Source organism: Chinchilla lanigera, unplaced genomic scaffold (genome assembly GCF_000276665.1).
Source record: "Chinchilla lanigera isolate Chin_1 unplaced genomic scaffold, ChiLan1.0 scaffold00010, whole genome shotgun sequence".
In the NCBI taxonomy this organism is placed as follows: domain Eukaryota; kingdom Metazoa; phylum Chordata; class Mammalia; order Rodentia; family Chinchillidae; genus Chinchilla; species Chinchilla lanigera.
The window spans coordinates 34,501,242-34,521,196 of NW_004955411.1; the positions used below are offsets into that span (position 1 = coordinate 34,501,242).

The window sequence follows — 19,955 nt, forward strand, 5'->3', positions numbered from 1 at the left end:
ACCAGCTTTCTGTATTTTTAAATGTAGCTACTGGAAAATTAAAATTATCAATGTGGCTCAAGTTGCTATTTCTTCAGCAGCAGGCTGTTATAAAGATGCTTAAACTTACCCTATAGCCATATACGTCAAGTACAGGGACACATGGCTATAGTCCCAGCCACTCCAGAGGCTGAGGCAAGATGACCACTTGAGGCCAGGAGGTAGACATCAGTTTGGTTAACACAGAGACACAACTGTCAAAGACAAGGAGCCGGGTGTGGTGGTGCACACCTGTAATCCCAGCACTTGGGAGGCTGAGGCAGGAGGACTGCTGCAGGTTCTAAGGTCAGTCTGGACTACACAGCAAGTACCTGCCACAAAACAAAACAAAACAAAACAAAACAAAACAAAACAAAACAAAACACAAAACAGAACAGAACAAAACAAAACAAACAAAACAAAACAAAATAACCCTGAAAGAAATAGAAAGACAGAAGGACAGAAAAGAAAAAGGGAAAAAAAGAACAAAGAAAAGGCAGGCAGGCAGGAAGGAAATAAAATAACACTTTATGGGATGGGAGTTGTAGCACAGCAGTAAAACTCAGGCTGAGCATGTACAAGGCCTTGGACTCGATCTCTAGTATCAAAATAAATAGCCATACAACCATGCTTTCTGAATAATTACCTAACTATCTAAAGGGAGTAAAAATTCACTTATACTACGTATTTCCTGGGGAAAAAATGTTGATCAGGACGCTTTGAAAAGCTGGTAAGAACTTCGGTTCTAAGAATAACATTAGGGGCTGAGAGTATGCCTAGGATGTGTGAGGGGCTGGGTCTGATCCCCAGCACTGCAAAAAAACTTACCAAAAAAAAAAAAAAACAAAAAACAGACTAAAGTTAAATAATTTCATAACTAAATTTGTAATCCCAGCACTCGGGAGGCTGAGGCGGGAGGATTGTTGTGAGTTCGAGACCAACCTGGGCTACAAAGTGAGCTCAAGGCCAGCCTGAACTGCATAGCAAGACCCTGCCTCAAAAAGACAAAAAAAAAAAAAAAAACAAGAAACAAAAATAAATTAAGAACCTACATAATATCAAGATATAACAGTATCTATAAAGAGTACAGCTTTGTTCCAATAGGCCTGATTTAATATCACTTCATTTGACACATGTAAAAGATATATTATTTTGGAAATTTTGTGAATTACATGTAGTAAAATATAACTGGGCAAAATACACAATATACAAATACAAAAATATTTTCATCTTCTCAAGTTTCAATTATTTTAACTTCTGAAGTATGCCTAGGATGTGTGAGGGGCTGGGTTTAGGGGGGATTTAGGGGGGAAATAAAAGATGTTTAAAAGAAGAAAACAACTGATGTGAAGATTCTACTAATGTTAAACCTGCTTTCCAGAACCGCTACCTTAACTTTCACACACTGGGAACCCCCTTCTCAAAAGTATCTCCCAGTTTACAAGAGAAAAACGGCCAAAGAATTCAATTAATTATAGTGAACCTGACAACCTAACCCAAATCTAATTTAATATTTTGACAATTATTTTTTAAATTTCATGACTATAGATACATGTTGGCCATTAAGTCTCTGAGGCTTAAAATTATTTTTAAGCTTAAAAAGGATATTTACTTTTACAAATGATGTATCAATTTGTGGGATTTGACAATCTAACATAAAAATACAGTGTATGTCTCCACATCCAGAAAGTTATCAGACCCAAGACACAGATCAGTATCTTCAGAGACCAACTAGAATTATGTAGAGTATATTTAACACTTTACATTAAATACAATTTTATGTCCCAAGATAATTAAGAAGCCTTTAACTTCATTGTGAAATTCAAGTATCATTTCTGACAAAACTTAGAGTTTATCTGGAGTGAATGTTTTGATCCCATTTCACATTTTAATACTTAATTAAAAATTTAATAGCCTATTAAAATAGGTAAATCAGGTTTTACAGGAAACATGAATTCATATTTTTTAATAAAGCATACTTCTGCCTTTCCTGCTACATGATTTCTGAATTATGAATATATTTTTATCTGAGTTTGAATCTCCCTTCAATGAGACACTATAGTGCCGCACAAAGATTCAGTGTCAAGTTACTCTGTCCTAGGGGACTGGAAGTTATTAAAAGGACAAATTCCCTCAACTCAGTTCTGCCTTCTCTGCAGTGGCCTTGGAGAAAGAAAGAAGGGGAACAGACCACCCCACCCAATGCAACCTACAGGACTTCCTCTGTCCTAAATAGAACATGTGGTCAGCAAGACCACACCTATGGCTGTGAACATTAAATGCTCACAGAAAAGTCTCAGACAATGACCCCAAAGAAAAACTGTCCAGTAAGAAACCTGGCAGATGATGAAGTGCTGAATACACATCAGGGTTACGGGTCAGACCCGCACGCCCGCCCGCTGCTGCTCGGATACAGCAAGTTGCAGCTCTCTTCTGGCCAGCGCCTCTCTCCAGAGTGCTGTCATCCAGCATCTCAGACAAGGTGCGCGCTCACCACCTGGTTACAGCCGGCTTATGGGCTGGGCCCAGGGAGCAGCCACCGCGCACGCAGGTCAGCTCTGCCCCTGGCTTAGTGGTGAGGGCCGGGCCCCATGGTCAGCCGGAGATGGCGGCTCAGGCTCCTGCGTCAGCGCCAGGTGCTGAGCCGGGTCTGAAGTACTTGCTGCTAAGTGGAGCCCCCCTGCTTGCTCCTGATGGGCGTGAAGACGTTCCAGGGTCTCCTTGGACAGCGTGATGACGTGCACGGGCTCCGTCTGCGAGGGCTCCATCTGGCTTTCGATCATATTGAGGTTCTGAATGTGCTCAGTTTGCTCCTGCTGAGCTGAAAGAATTAAATTCTGCAGTTGCTCTGGCTGCTGTGTGAGCAGAGTGAGGTTAGCAGCCTGGTCTGCGGTCATGTTCTGGGAGCTCTCCGCGGCCACAATGCTGATACCCTGGTTAGGACCCGGCATAAAATTGATGTTGTGTACAGAATCGGTCACCAGAAGTTGAATCTCCTGCTCGCCCGAGGTAGAGAGCTGGTAGGGCTGGAGCTGAAGAATATTCCTGACCTCTTCGGTGTTACTACTGCTGGAAACACTGCTGGCTTCCGGTGTGTGCTTCTCTTTGCTGTGGATTTTCAGGTGAGCCTTCAAGTTGTCTAAGCGAGCAAACTGTAAGCTACACTCAGAGCAAGAGAAAGGCTTTTTGCCTGTGTGGAGAATGCAGTGCCTCCTCTTGGCACTGGAGTCAGAAAAGGACTTGCCACATATGCTGCAGGAGTATGGCTTTTCTCCCCTACAAGAAAATACACATTTTATTTTAAACACAGAAGCCAGACGTGCTGATGCATACCTGTAATCCCAGTATTCTGGGAGGCTGAGGCAGGAGGACCAAAAGTTTCAGCGGAGTCTGAATGACCTGGCAATGTAGCAAGACCCTATCTATCTCAGAATAAGACAAAAAAAGAGGGCCGGAGATGTAGCTTATTGCAAAAGCCCTGAGTTCAATACCCACTACTGCAAAAGCAAACAAACAGAAACCAGAAATACCTATTTATTACTTCCCATTTGTCTGAGGAGAAGCAGTCAAGAATAGAGTAAGTGCTAATTCAAATTAGACTGGACTGTGGTCAGAGTCACAGGTCCTGCTAACTTCTGGACTGACGGTGAGTCATACTTCATGGGCTTCAGTTTCTACTTATAAAAAATAAAATAAAGAAAGGGGAGGAGTAGTGTTTGAGAAAGGACAGCAGTTGGGGTTCAGCTATATATGATAAAATTTTATGATTCCATGGACTGTATTCCAGATAAAAAAGTAAATATTTACACACTAAATATATAGTTCTTTTTAGTTTTAGTTCTTACAGCCGATTTTTAGACTCAAATGGACAAATAAACATATATGATTAATATAAATAAACATTAAAAATTTGTGAAGTTGTTAGAAATACACCTAAATCCAAGCTGAGAGACATCTTTGTGGATACAATGTTCATTCTGAAAATATTAAATTTAATGCCTTTTATTGGGTCTTGCTATAGTTCAGGCTGGCCTTGAACTTGACATGTAGCTCAGGCTAGCCTGAAACTAGTAACCCTCCTGCCTCAGCCTCCTAACTGCTAGAATTACTAGCATCTGTCACTTAATGGCTATTTTTGATTGAAGATTTAAGCTTTGGGCCAGCCCCCAACACAAAATGAAAATTCAATAAATGAAATTAACAACATGCATTCTTACTGGCCAGAATCAGTTCTGTGAATTCTGTGTAAGAAATTTTATTACTGAAAAAATAAAATAAATGACATAGAAAAGTATACCAGAGTAACACTTTAGGTAAAAAGAGTACATGGGTAACAGGTCACCCCAGCGCACACCCAGAGGTAAAGGCGGCGTCCACAACACTGAAATGTTTGCAAAACGTACCGATGAATTCTGATGTGCGTCTGAAGAGAACTCTTTGCTGTGAAAGATTTGCCACAAATTTCACAAGTAAATGGCTTTTCACCTTAAAAAAAAAAAAGGAAAGTGCTCAGAAATATACATTTGGAAACAAACAAACGAGGCAGCCACTCTGCACCTCCCCACAGCGTGAGGAGCCCGGAGGTGATGGGGAAGGTGAGGGTCTCTCCCTTCCACTGACTGTACCTGTCTATGAATCGGGAAATGAACCCAGGGCCTTTGCACTAAGCTACAGCCACGTTCTTTTTTGTGGAGACAGGGTCTTACTAAGTAAGTCATTAAGTTCCCTAGGCTGTGCTTGAACTTGTGATCCTTGTGCCTCTGCCTCCCACAGCGTGTGGATTATAAGCATGCGTCACGGTGCCCGGCTTCCCTTAAACTCTTAAAGACTGAACTAAGAAACAAAGGAACTCAATATATCCCCTCCCGCACATTCCACATTCAGGCGTGACAGGGACTTGTGCACTCCTCCCTTACCACCTGGTAGTTGGCTCACTTGACCTGGTAGGACTCCGATGCGCTGGGAAGATGATGTACCACTCACATGTATCTTCCAAAAATACCCAGACTCTGACCACTTTTCGCTACCCGCTTGCCCTGGTTTACACCACCACCACCTTCCCTCCTGGACGTTGGCAGCTGCCCCGAGGCCCTCTTGCTTCTCTGCCATCCACTGTCAACGTGGCAATCAGAGCAGTCCTGGTATAGTCAGGTCACTCCACACTGCGGCCTCAAATGCTGATGGCTCCTCGGCCCGACTACAGTCCGAGCTCTGGGCTACAAAGGGTCACAGACCCTCTGACTCACTCACCTCATCTCCTGGTCTCCGCTCACAGGCTGCGAGCGACTGTTACAGCGAGGCTGTGCCACCTCCCCACCAGAAACCCACTCCAGGGACACCGCAGCATTCCATTCCCCAGGGCTCCACCCCTCAGCTGTTGCCATCAGATGCTGAGTTTCTTTCTTTTTTTTTGACACAGGTCTTACTATGTCTACACCCCTCAAATGGGCGGGGTCAGCTGTTTCTTTTTTGTTTTGGAAAGAGGATTTTGCTATGTAGCCCAGGGTGGCCTTGAACTTCTGACAGTTCTTATGCCTCAGCCTCCCCAGTGCTGGGATTACAGGGTGCACCACCATTCCCAGCCTAATCAGCTGGTAAACTTGTATTTTTTTTTTGTCAGCACTGGGGAGTGAACCCACGGTCTCACACATACCAGGCAAGCTGTCTACCACTGAGCTACATCCCCCAGCACCTGAAGTTTCTAGCACATGGATTAGGGGGCCATGTTCATACTACAGTACTGACAAAGGTCTTCCAACTCCATGGTGTTTGATTTGTTCCTGTGTACAGGAACCTTCCATTGAGTTACCTGTTTCTGTTTAAGTTTAATCAGTTCTGAAACATGCACGGATGATCAACCAAGTACAGAGGTAAGAAACGGAAAAGCAAAGGCATGCTGCGCCTCAAAAGAGGAGGCATGGCCTACTTGAGAGACAAGTAGTGCTGTGCTCCACTGAGGGTCCGGAGTGACAGCAACACCACTAGTGTGGCAGGAGGGTGAAGCGCAGGAGGCAGGACCAAGCCCGACTGGAGAGGAACCTGGACCAGGCACTGCTACAAGCAGCACGCCCCAAAGGCCTGCGTTGGAAATGCCCACATACCACAGCCCTGGAGGGGCGGGGATGTGCTGTGGGCCACGGTGGAAATCTAAGATGAGGCCACACCTCCAAGAGCTATTTGGGGAGCAACTGAGCTGGAGATTGATCATATGTGTGGGGCTACAGCAAGGCCAGCCTTGAGAACATGGGGTGCCTGAGACGAGCCAGATAGACAAACTGTTAGGCAGAGGGGTTTCACCTGATGTCAACCTGCTGTGTATAATAAATGTGCTGCAGGGTGGCTCCTTTGCTCCCACAGGAGAGGGGGCTCCACCTGACCTCAGCTTTGTTTACTCTTTATGTATCCTTGTTTCTTCATCCTCCACCGTTCTCCCGCCGGGGAGTTTCAAGAGCTGTGCTGGATGCAGCACCCAAATGTATAAGAGCGAGCCTGGGACAGAGGGGACAATGGGCTGAGGCCAGCGCTCCTGCAACAGTGCACACACAAGGTGCTAAGGCCTGCACAGGAGGTGGCAGGAGGCAGATGGACAGTGGGAAAGATGACAGGACCAGCATGCCGTCTGTTACAGGAGAAGTAGACAGCAGAGATTAAGGGAAGGACAGAGGCTCTCCCACTGTGGTGCTCAGGGTATCCTGGGACCTCTCCTCAGTCCACACCCTCCCCCACGACCTGCCCCTTTGAAAATCCAGGCCTGTGCTCCTGCTGATTTAGCAGTACAGCGAGTGGAAGGCTTTGCTCTCCATCAGCTTAAACCTGCAGTGGCTGTCTTGGTGATGGTAGCAGCATTCGAGCAGTCTGCCCCGATACAAGCCTCCAGCTCTGATCAGTCCCATGTACTTTCATACCAAAGAACCCTGCCCTCTACTGCAGGACACAGCTTTGTCTTTCTTAAAAAATGACTCAATGTTCCTTATAAATGTAAGAAACACTGAAAAGCATAAAGAATGTATCCACTGTTCCCAGTCTCCTAAGCTAACTTCCTGACACTGTGATGAGCACCTTTACAGACAGCAGCCTGTGCGCCCTGGAGTGTGCAGCTCACACAAGAGCACCAGTGCATGCTGCTGTTGTGTCACGCCACGTCACCATCTCAAAGGCTGTGCTGTGGGCACTGTGGCGTAAGCCTGTAAGCCCAGCGCTCAGGAGGCTGAGACAGGAGTGCTGTGAGTTTGAGGCCAGCCTGGGCTACACAGTGAGTTCAAGGCCAGCCTGAAATACATAGCGTAAGAACCTATCTTGGAAAAAAAAAAAAAAAAAGGCCATGCTGTGTCCCATCATGTGATTGACTACAACTTACCAGTCAAATCCCTTACCAAAGGACATTTAGCTTGTTTCTATTATAATCAGTCCTACCTGTGATAAATGGCCTTATATAGACATCTTTCCCCAAATGGAGAGTCGATAAATACTGTCAAAGTTTCGCCCTATATAATGTAATTTCCATATTATGTTGCCATCAACAGTACATAACAATGTCGGTTTCCTCACGTTCGCCAATCTAGCGGACAAAAACTATACACACTCTTTGATGACCAACGCTGTTGCCATGGCTTTATAGCTACCTGCCGTTCCTATGCTGTCTTCTGTGGAGCGCTTTTCGCGTCTCCTGCCAGGTTTCCTGCCGGGGCACACTTTCTCTCATTTGGGGTATTAGTACTCTGTCACACATGCAGCAACTACATCCCCTCCCACCTCAGATGAAAAATCTGAATACACCTCTTCACTCCATGCTCTTGACCTATGGCCTTCTCTCTTCCATAAAGGGGCGCTAAGGGGCATATCCCAGGTCCCGCCCTCTCTGCTCATCCTTCTAGGCATGGCCCGAGACCTTTGTACGACACAGATCAAAACATCTCTCTCCTTGCCCGAACGTGGGGCCTGCCTCTATGGTGCCTGCCCTGCTGTCCCGCAGCCCGGGCCACCTGTCTCCGGCAGTTCTCAATGTGTTCTTTGGATGCTGGGCCACATTCCCTCAAGCTCTGCACTCCCTTCTCCCGTCCAGGTCGCCTCCTCTGGCTTCCAGTGTCAGCCAGCATGTGCTCGGGCTTCCTGATCAGCTCTGTCCTCTAAATGCTTTCCCAGACCTTCTGGGGAAAAAGACCCACGCCCTTTCTTTGGCTCCATCCCGAACTTCTTGGGTTGGCATGTGGACTCTGTAAGGAAGGCTGTGGTGAGGGGCCCCAGACCTCAGAGAGATGGGGACAAGGTGAGTGGATCGGCTCCCTGGGGCGCTCGTGGGTCCCACACACTATTTACAGGCTCACGTGTAAGGTTTACAGCTCTCTCAGCACCTCCCGAACTCCACGCTCCACAGCCAGCTGCTCACTCCACATCTGCACCTGGGGCCAAAACAGCCCCCGACCAAGTGCCAAAATCTCTCCCTGAATTTGCTCCCCAGATTTTCCCCCTTCCAGTTGCTTTGCCTCCGCCTTCCCACCCTCACACCTGATCAGGAGCAAACCACACCGACTTCCTGGAGTGTGCTCAGAACTAGCCCATCTGCCACCATTCCCACCACCGCCGCAAGGTGACAAACCCTTGTCAGGGCAACAGCCTCCTGACGCGTCCCAGCTCCAGCCCTCCTTATCCCCGCCCACCCGGCTGGGACTGAAACAGTCACATCACGTCCCTCCTCTCGGTAAAGCCACCCCTCACCCAGAATACCCAAGAGTCTCACTGTGGCTCCAAGTGCTTAAGTCTGCATCCACCTGAAAACTGCAGAGGGGTAGGGTTTTTTTGAGACAGGGCCTCGCTATGTGCCACACCTGGCACAGAGGGTTACTTCTGAGGCATTACCCAGGCTGTGGAGCCAGAACCCCTGTGGTTGGAACACAGTTTTTTGGGTAAAGTTTGTGTCTAAAAGTGAGAACTGAGCTGGGCGCTGTGGTACAGGCCTGTAAACCCAGCACTTGGGAGGCTGACGCAGGAGGATCACCATGAGTTCAAGGCCAATCTGAACTACACAGTGAGACCCTGTCTCAAAAAAGCCAAAAACAAACAAATAAACAACAAAAAACTCAAACCAAAACAAAAGAAGAAGTGAGAACCCTTGCATGACATGTACAACAGCTGTCCCTGAAATCCACTACCACCACCTCCTCCTACTGCCGGCACCCGTTCTGCTGTGACCACAGCTGCCTCCTGGTGCTTGTCCAGCAGGTCAGATGCCCCCACCACCGGACATCCACAATGACTGGCTCTGCCCGCACCACACGCTGATCTCCATCCAAAGCACCACACGCCTGTGTCACTTTCCCAGCATGGTCCCAACATAAAAGAGCAGCTCGAGTTCCGCACCGTTTCCTCACCTGCACTTCACTGCTTCCTGGCCCTCCCCACACCTACCATGTTACACACTGGCTTATTCTGCCTCCCTGCTCACATGCTGCCCCTCACTGGCAGAGACTGCCCCTCACTCACTGCTGCGACCGGGACCTGGTCCCCAGTATCTGCTCAGGAAACACACTCAGTGGGTAAAGTCCACAGAACCTATTAGTGCGAATGTCTATAGCAGTACTCTAGAGAAACTGTTTCCATGAAATTCATTCCCTCTGGGATAATTTAAGAAAAACTGGTACAGGTCGAGCGTCCACTATCCAAAATACTATAGGACCAGAAGTGTTTCCGATTTTGGACATTTAAAAAAATTTTGGAATATTTGCAATATACACAAGGTATCTTGGGGATGGGATCCAAGTCTAAACACAAAATTCATTCATATTCACATAAACCAGATCCACGAAGCCTGAAGGTGATTTACACAATGTTTCTAGTACATCTGAGTTTTGACTGTGAGGAACCACACAAGGCCAGGTGTGCAATTCCCCACCTGTGGTGTCATGGCAGCACTCAAATTCCCTGGATTTCTGGATTAGAGATACACAACCTGCATTTAAAACACGAAGTGCAAAGCACCCTAAACCCTTTTATATGAAGTTCTATGGACTACTTAACAAAATCATTAATCAAACTACAATGGAAAGTTCTTCTCGGAAAGTAACAGCTTACTTATAACACGCATTCCTTCCCAAAAGATGCAGGATGATCATGGTTTTAGTTTTCTGATCTTAAGTGAAAACACATCACATGTCCTAACCAATTCTGCCCCTCCTTTAACGCCGCGGCTGGTTTTTCTGGAGGTGATGATGGTTAGGTGGTAGCTGCTGGTTCTAAGGGAAAACACGGGGAATTCTGAGTGTCTATGCTGCCTTCGGTCTTCACCCTTTTACTCTGTCATCTCCAGCGCTGAGGTAAATGGAAAGTACAGTACAAAATCAGACTTAGACTCCTACTATTCCGTGGCACTAAATGAATTTTCCTACATGAACATCGGTCAGCGAGTGACCTATTTTGCTTGCTTACGGAGAGATGTGACATCCCCACAGAGCAGCGCTCACCACATTAGCTCTTGGGCTTCCCAATGGTCTCCTTGTATGACTCGAACTCTATTTACAATGAGCACTCTCAAACACAGGCTGAGCAGGGTCTCAGCGCATTCCCGGGCTGCAAACATCACGTGTGCTAGGAAGGGGGCCAGAGGGTGCGTTCGTTACCTGTGTGTGTTCGGAGGTGTTTCTTTAGCTGAGACACATCCATGAATTTGCGATGGCAGTGGTTACATTCCGGTAATGAGTGGCCTTGTCGCAACAATAAAAAAAGTGTCAGTGCATATATGCTCTCCCTGCATTTCTTCAGTGATTTGTGTTAAAGCACTTCCCTGAAAAATAATCACTTTAAATATGGTACTTTAACAACAACACAATGCTTTTATCAATTTGGTAACAGCTGCCATTCCCTAATGTACCTCAGCTCACTGCCTCCCTGACAGAGCTGGGACCCTCCCGGTCACAACAGATGGAGCCCTCGCCCTGAAGTGTGGGTGTGAGCGGCCAGCTGATCTCAAAGGAGGTGTGCCCCGCGTCCTTTCACTCCCTGTTTGTATGACAGGAAGGAGAGAAGGACGTGGGGTCGGCCAGGCTGGAGAATGGCCCAGACTGATCACTGTGGAGATGGTGCCTCTCTCTAGGCACCAGGGCTGACCAACCCAACAAAGCCCTCTTGCACAAGTGGTGCTTTTTAAAGGTACCAATTCTGCAGGGTTCTAAGTGTAGTACCAAAACTATGGTACAAAAATTTAAGTCACATGGTAGTGCAGAACATGACGACCTCTCATTCACATGACTTTAAGAATATTTTCCCAAAATATCCATTTATCATCTAGAATATGAACCTGATTCCTTAGAAACAATTCATACTTGCATCTCTTCCCACCAATCCAAAGCTCCTCTCACTTTATGGGCACTGTACCTGTATGAACTCGGTAATGGCTCTTTAGTTGTCTTTTCTGGCTGAAATATTTTCCACATTGATCACAGGTAAAAGATTTCTGTCCTGGCAAATTAAAAAAACAGAATATTTAAACCATGCAAATAACTGTAGAGATCTAGACTGATCACTACAGAGGCAAATAACAGAGTGGGGCCAGATACCCCCTTTCTACAAAGGATACAGGTGGCTCTCCATATACTCGAGCACCTTCAGTCAAGAGCAGACACACCAATGTACTGAAGGTATACGTAAGGCAGCAGGGCTGCGGGAACCAGGCTAGAACTGGAGAATTCGTCTCCCCCAGAGGCACTCAAAACCCCTGCGAACTCTGGTAGTTAAACGAAGAACCTCTGCACACTGACTTCCCAGGGGGCAGTTCATAAGCGTGAGTTCAAAGCTCAGTGCTGTGTACAACCTGAAGTGAACTCTGACAGTGGCACAGATCTGTCTTTCAATGAAATGACCCTAGGCTAGGAAAACACTCTTTAGATCCCAGAAATGCCCACCCTGCAGAGTGCGGCGCCGGGGACAGGAGCCCTGTGGTGCAGCCCAGCTACCTGAGTGCAGGCTCATGTGCTCCAGCAGCGAGTGCTTGGTGGTCAGAGCCTTGCTGCACACCGTGCAGGTGTACGGCCGCTCGCCCGTGTGCATCCTGGTGTGGACCTGCAAGGAGTGCTTCTGGGCAAAGCCTTTTCCACACTCATTACACTTGAAGGGTCGCTCCCCTAGAATGAGAGGTCCAGAAGCAGGGTGTGAGCACAAATAAGAACAACAAGAAAAGAATTTATCTTAAAGGGCCCACAGCAAAAGGTCAAGGACTAGGAGGAGAGACTATCAGCAATAAAAATTTGGGAGCTGAAACAGATTAATCCAAGGCCAGCAGTGAGGAACAATGAGATAGATTACAATCTAATTTCTAAGACAGAGCCTCCAAAAGGCTCAGGAATTGGTGGCAGCCACCACCTTAAACACAGGAGAAAAACAGTTTGTTTCAAAGGTAGGAAGAGCCCCAGAACCAGCCCCTTACTCCACACGGCCAAGGGGCTGGCCCTCTCCACACAGAAGGTGATTATTCTCCAGAGAGGGTAAAAGAAAGGGTCTCTGGATTTGGGGCTGCCAGGCACAATGAGTAGGTCTATTCTACGGGGACACGGTCAAAGTCTACATTTGGTACAAGACTGTCTCTTCCACTCAGACGCTGGGGCCAGGCCTGTTGCCTCCAGGCAGAAGACCAGAAGCACATTTCCTGGAAGGTGATGGACATATGCAGGAGAGCTGCAGATGCCCACCCAGGCAACAGTAAGGAAGTGGGGTGCAGCCTCAACTCCTCCAATGAGGCCACTGTTTCACAGGCTCTCATACTCTCAGGGCTGTCTATAGCTTTCAGTAACACACTCTTACATATGATCAAATATGCCTTTTTAAAAAACATCATCATTCTAGGCCAGGTGTGGTGGCGCACACCTGTAATCCCAGCACTTTAGAGACTGAGGCAGGAAGATCACTGTGAGTTTGAGGCCAGCCTGGACTACACAGCCAGGCCCTGTCTCAAGAAAAAGAAAAGAAAAGAAAAGAAAAAAAACCCATCAGCACTCAAGGAAAATGTTTAATAGTAGTAGTAATATACCAAGAGAAGTAAGAAGAGAAAAAGCAATGAGCAGAAAAGAGATACTTCCCAGAATGAAGAAGTAATTGCTATCATTAACATTCTCACACAAGACATTACACTATAAAACAAAAAAGCTGGCCAACGCCAGGTGTGGTGGTGCACACCTGTAATCCCAGCACTTGGGAGGCAGAGGCAGGAGGATCCTGTGAGTTCAAGACGAGCCTGCACTACATAGCTAGACCGTCTCAAAAAACAAAACAAAACAAAAAAGGCACAGTGGCACATGCTTATAATCCCAGCCCTAGCAGCTTTAACACAGGAGGATCAAAACTCTGGGGAATTGAGACTGTGCCTCAAAAAACAAAACAAAACTAAAAAGATAAAGCAGGAATCTGCCAGGAAGTACAGCAAACAATAATGGAAAATATGAATAAAAAGATAAAGAACTTAGAGGTGGGGTCTACGAGGTTCAACATCCAAACAGCAGGAGCTCTGGAAAGGAAGAACACAGAACACAGATGGGAAGAAATCTCCTATGAAATAATTCAAGAAAATTTTCAGGAACTGATCAGTAGGAGCTTCCAACCTGTTTGGATCTATCTGGTATTGGTCAAATGGAAGAAAATGGACAACATGACTTGAAATTTTAGCCAGAGTAATTAGTCAAGAGAAAGAAAGAAAAAAAGGCAGACAAACATGAAAGAAGACAAATTACTCCTATCTGTAAATAATATGATTCAATACACAGAAAATCCTAGACTCCACCAAAAGACTTTTAGAGCTAATAAACTAATTCAGTAATGTAGCAGGACACCAAATCAAACCATACATAAAAATGAGAAGCATTTCTATTCATCAATAATGAATTCACTGAGAAAGAAGCCAGAAAAATAATTCTATTCACACTACCCATCCCTCCAAATAAACCTGTCTGAAGATGTGAAAGGCCTCTACAGTGCAGAGTGCTAAACTCTGGGCTCTGAGGTAGCATGCACAATGCCTGGTTCAATCCCCAGTACCACAGACAAACCCCCAAAAACAAAAACATAGAAAGGAAAAGAAAAAAGAAAATGATCAAACACGAAAGAAAGAAATTGAAGACGACTCCTGAAGGTGAAATGATCTTCCAAGTTTACGGACTAAGAGAATTAATACTGGTAAAATGGCCATACTACCCAAAGTCATCTATAGAGCCAATGCAATCCCCACCAAAACACCAGTATCATTTTTCCCAGAACTAGAAAAAAAAAATCCTAAAATTCACATGGAAGCACATAGACTTCCAAATAGCCAAAACAATCCTAAACTGGAGGCACCACAGTACTGAATTTTGAAACATAATACAGGGGCTGGGGATTTAGCTCAGCGACACAGTGCCTGCCTAGCAAGCGCAAGGTCGTGAGTTCGATTCCTGGTACAGGAAACAAAACAAAACAAACATAATACAGAGCCACAGTAACAAAAACACTATGGCCCTGGCAGAAAAGCAGATATTTAGACCAATGGAACAAAACAGAGGACCCAGAAATATATGCTGCTGAAGTGAGCACAGTGGATCCAGATATATGTCCATGCCTCTTCAGCTGATTCTTTTTTTAAAGACAAGGTTTTACTACGTAGTTCCAGTTGGCCTTGAACTCACTTTGTAGCCCAGGCTGGCCTCAAACTCGCAGCAATCCTCCTGCCTCAAGCTCATGAGTGCTGGGGTTACAGGCATGTGCCACCACAATGGCAAGCTGACTCTTGACAAAAAGTCAAAACATACACTGGAGAAAGGATGGCCTCTTCAACAAAGAGTGCTGGGAAAGCTAGATACCCACACTTAGAGGACTGAAATGAGATTTCTCACTATCACTCTACACAACTCAACTCAAAATGGGTTAAAAACTTTAGTGTAAGACCTTTGAAACTACAAGAAAACATATGGGAACACTTCAAGGTTCTGGCTCAGGCAAGAATTTACTGGGTAGGACTCCAACAGCTCAGGAAACAAAAAGAACTGACAAATGGGATTATATCAAATTGAAAACTTTCTGTATACCAATAAAAAAAAATCATCAGAGTGAAGAAACAACCTACAGAATGGGAAAAAAAATCTTTTCAAACTATTCACTGACAGAAGATTAATATTCAGCACATGTAAAGAACTCAAAAGCAAAAGAAAAAAAGAAAAATAAAAAAAAAATAAGATATATCATGGACAGGTACAAATTTCCTATGATGAATGCAATCATTACGTATACCTAAAATGTACCAATAAACTAATAAACTTAATTAATTTAAAAAATTTGCAAATTACATGAATGGACATTTTCTCAAAAGATACATGAAAGCAGTATACACATAGCAAATGTATCTACCTGAGCATCACTAGCCATCCCAATGGAAATGCAAATCAGAATGACATCACCTTGTCTCAGAATGCCTATAACTAAAAAGATAAACGTTGACAAGAATGCAGAGAACAGGGAACTCTTACGTACAGTGGGGATGCAAACAAGTACGTCCAGAGTACAGCACAGGTTTCCCAGAAAACTGAAAATAGAATATGACCCAGCTATCTCATTTTTGAGAATACTGTTCTATATTCAAAGGAAATGAAGTCGGTGTACAGATACCTGCACATCCATGTTTACTACAGTGCTATCCACAACCATCCACATGCCCGGCCACAGATGAACGGACAGAGAAAGTGGGGCACATACACACAGTGGATGCTATTCAATCATCAAGAATGAAGTCCTGTCATTTGCAGAAAGGCGAGCATAGCGTTAAGTGCAATAAAGCAGACAGAAAGGCAAGTGTCACACGGTTTTTCTTGTGTGTGGAATTTGGGGGAAAAAACGATCTGAAAGAAAGGGAGTTTTAGAGGAAGGGAAAGGGACAGGGCTCGATAGGCAGGACACAGTAGAGGGCAGAGGGGAGGCAGACGGCAGTAGAAAGGTGGGCAGGATCAGTGCACACTAAACGTGCCCATGGAATGTCACGGTGAAGTGCATTAACTTGTATAATTAATGTGTTAATAAGGATAATCACAGTAATAGATACCACAGTGACTACAATACTTCAGAATTCTGGGGGCAAAAGGGAAGATTCCACATGCTGTTTTTTCCTGGACAAGTCTTACAGGAGAATATGACTCTTTATAAACTGTACATACGTGCATCTTTAATGAAAGTAACTAAAACACAACCTAGCACAAAATACAAGCCACTATAAAAAGTTAAAAAGAATCTATTACTGGTTAAATATTCTGTTTTTTGAGACAGGATCTCAGAAGCTCAGGTTGGTACTAAACTCACTATGCAGCCCAGGCTGGTCCTCCTGCCTCAGGCTCCGGAGTGCTGAGACTATAGGCGCGTGCCACTAGGCCCAGCAGAATATTTCCTGAGAATCTATTTTATTCCATGTATCAGAATTCAGGGTTTTTACCCTACATGTACATTCACTCTCTGCTCTTCGAATACCAAGGTTCCAGACAATTCGTCTTTTTTTTTTTTTTTTTTTGGTTTTTCTCCGGTACCGGGAACCGAACTCACGGCCTTGCACTTGCCAGGCAGGTGCTTTTGCCGCTGAGCTAAATCCCCAGCCCTCGGTTCCAGACAATTCAATCAGAAGCTTGGGTGTGGAGCCAGCCCCAGGAAGCTTTAGTTTTCCAGGCGATTCTAATATGCAGGCTGAGACCAGCAGCACCAGAAGCTGTGGCCACAGCACAGCCAGCCACTACAACAGGGGAAAACTTAGGTACAGTACCAGCTCCCGTAGAAGCATACATTCCACTGAGGGGTATGTAAGTGGCAACTACAACCTGACCCCAAGCGCAGTGAGTTGAACACTTGAGAGGCCTGAAGGGAGGAAGCGATTTCTGTGAAAATCCCCAAGGCCTGTGCTGCAATACAGTATGTCAGTTATCAGTCAGTCCGCCAGTGTTACTGAAATTTAAATGAATGAAAACGAAATAAAAAATTCAGTTTCAGTCACACTAGCCACAATTCAAGCACTTGAAATGCACATGTGACTAATGGCCACTGGACAATGCGAACTGAGAACATACCCATCCTCACAAAAGGGTCTACTGGCCAATGCTGGGCCGGGAGCCAAAAAGGAGCAAAGTACGTATAGAGGGCTGAGTTATACAGCTACCCCAGCGAGCGAGGCGAAAGAATGCTGTGGTTAAGATGAAGAATGTTCAACAATCAGAAAGCAGGGTAAACTGAGCTAAAGACTGATAACTAGACAAGGCTAAAGCCGGCGACCAACAATACCCAGCCTGGAATGAGGCCAGCTGGGTTCAAATCCCAGCTCTGTCGCAGAACGGGCACACCTGGCCAAGTGATTTCAGCTCTCTAGGACTGGGTCTCTTCATCTGTACAATGGGGATTCTACCATCTACCCTGTAAGGCTGTCCTAAGAACTGAATGCAATAACACGTACAAAGGCTACATCCCATAGAAGCTGCACAGTGATGAAACTGTGTCATTACCATTCCAGATTCCAGAACGCACTGCCGTAAGTTTTGAAAGTGTAATTACCCGTGTGGCTCCTCTGATGGACTGCTAAAAAGTGACTGTACTTAAAAACTTTGCCACAGTCTTTACAATGGGCCTCGGGACCACCGGGGCGTTTTCTCTTTCCACACACCCTCTTGGCTGAACCCTGGTCGTCGTCATCCCCAATAAGTTTGTAATCTTTAAGTTTGACGGACCTCCGGATCCTCCGCTTGCTGTACCGACTTTGGCCATCCTGCCCCTCCTGTGTCTTGGGGTCACGGTTCTCATCTTTTTCAGCTGGTATTGCCCCAGCTCCACCTGCCTCACAAGCAGGCTCAGAGTCTTCCTGTTCTTTTGCCGGAATCTGTTCATTCAGTAGCCCACTGCCTCCTTCTTTAACCACGAAGTTCTGTCTATTCTGAACCGAATTGTTCACTCTGAGCTGTATTTCCTCCTCTGCAGCCAGTTCTGATTTCCCTTCCTGCAAGCTATTGACTTTTCTTGGTCTTCCCCGTTTCCGCTTTGGAGGGTCATTTTTCTTATTAGAAATAACAACCACAGGAGCACCAGCACTGTTCAAAGTCGTTGGCTTTGGGGAGCTATGAGTACTCTGGAAGTCTGTGTAAGCCTTGACCAGGTCATAGACTTTTAAGAATTGAGCAGTAGCCAGGACTTGTTCTGTGCTTTTCTCACTAGTGTGGAGATAACCCGTGTAAATAAACTCTAGCAGGATACCAAAAATGTCTGCAACCATGCCTTCCAGCATGTAAATGGACTGTCCGATCTCCCCCTCTTCTGCAAACATCATTGAGAAATACTCACTACTGGCTGCAAGTAAGGCTTTGTGGGCCCGGAAATGCACATTCTCCACAATTAAAGTAATGTCACAGAGAAAGCCTTTCTTTCTTTGATCCTCCAAACTGGCTAGGACGGTGTCACTGTGAGTGTCTGAGTGCACAACAAGCTGCCCTTCAGAAAGCTCTGCTGGTGCTTCTGCCATTTTCTTCACAAGCCACCAAGGCTCAACTCTGAAGTAAGAAAACAATGTTTGAACAGGATTAAGCACCATTTAACAAGGCCAACCCCAGCCTACGTGAACTTGCTGTTTCTGTCCCATCGCTAACTGAAGTTAGCACTGCCATTTTCTACTTAGAAACTCCCCTCTGGCTGGGCACGGTGGTGCACACCTGTAATCCCAGCACTCAGGAGGCTGAGGCAGGAGGATTGTTACGAGTTTGAGACCAGCCTGGGCTACAAAGCACGCTCAAGGCCAGCCTGAACTGCATAGCAAGACCTTGTCTCAAAAAGACCAAAAAAAAAGAAGGATACTCGGTTCTGGGTTCTCATTCCTATTGCACCTGACATAGCTGGGCTAATTCCCACTGCCCACATAACCTCTCGGAGTGCATCTCCTCCTCTGGAAAGAAGGGATGGGATCAAACCATCTGCAAAACCCTCCCTACACTAACTTTTTTTAAAAAAGAGAATAAAAAACCAACAAATATGATAAAGAATTTGAAAACAAGATGCTAAGAAAGCAACAATGGTTGTCATATTGCATATTGTTATCTTCAAAGTAGTTGTTCAGATTACCTACGAATTAGGAAAAAAATTTAGTCAACTGTCCTTCAGACAAAGGATTTCTATCTAGAACACATAAAGAACTGAAAAAAATCAGGTCCCCAATTCAAAGACCCAATCCAAAATGGGCATGAGATGAATACACACTTCTCAGATGAAAAAATACAAATGGCAGATAAATGTATCAAAAAATGTTCAATGTCATCGGTCATTCGAGAGATGCAAATTAAACACTGAGGTTCCATCTCACCCCAGAAAGGATGGCTATCATCAAGAAATCAACCAATTAACAAATCCTGCAGTAGTTTTTAGGGCCACACAATTATTGAGTGAAAGCCATATTGCCTCGATCTCACATGTTATTAACTATTTCATCTGTAGGAACAAATATGTATTTATTTATAGACAAGATCTTGCTATGCGGTGCAGGTTGGCCTTGAACTTGCTATGTAGCCTAGGCTAACCTCGAAGTCACGGCGATCTTCCAGCTTCAGCCTCCCGAGTGCTGGGATTACAGGCGTGTGCAACCACATGCGACAGGAACAAATATTTTAAAAGGCAAAGAAAATGCACAAGTGCAAAGTGAATATGGGGAGGCATAACATAAGCCGCGTGAGGCCTCGCACTGAAGAGCGGCGTAGCAGGGCCGGGCGGGCAGTGGGCAGCGGGCAGCGGGCTGCGCGCGGAGGTGCAGCCAGGCGCTCCGTTCCCTCGGACGGCAGCGCAGGGAGCGTCCCGGGGAGGCCCCAGCTAGGCCCGATCCGCAGGCCGCCGGGGAGGCACGGCCACGGACCCAAGCCCACGACGGCAGCGCGCGGCGGACCTACCTCTCGGCGGCGCCCGGCGGGGTACGCAGCGGCTGGACACCC

The 19,955-nt window shown here is 45.8% G+C and overlaps 1 protein-coding gene across 1 annotated transcript; it reads right to left on the minus strand.

Moving 5' to 3' along the window:
* Nucleotides 1-1,113: 1,113 nt before the first annotated feature.
* On the minus strand, nt 1,114-19,955 carry Zbtb24 (zinc finger and BTB domain containing 24; the record flags this gene model as incomplete). Its single annotated transcript, XM_005377878.2, is given in 7 exon segments — nt 1,114-3,294; nt 4,422-4,503; nt 10,632-10,715; nt 11,386-11,469; nt 11,964-12,131; nt 17,548-18,533; nt 19,914-19,955. Coding segments are annotated over 6 exon segments (2,100 nt in total). The 3' UTR covers nt 1,114-2,570.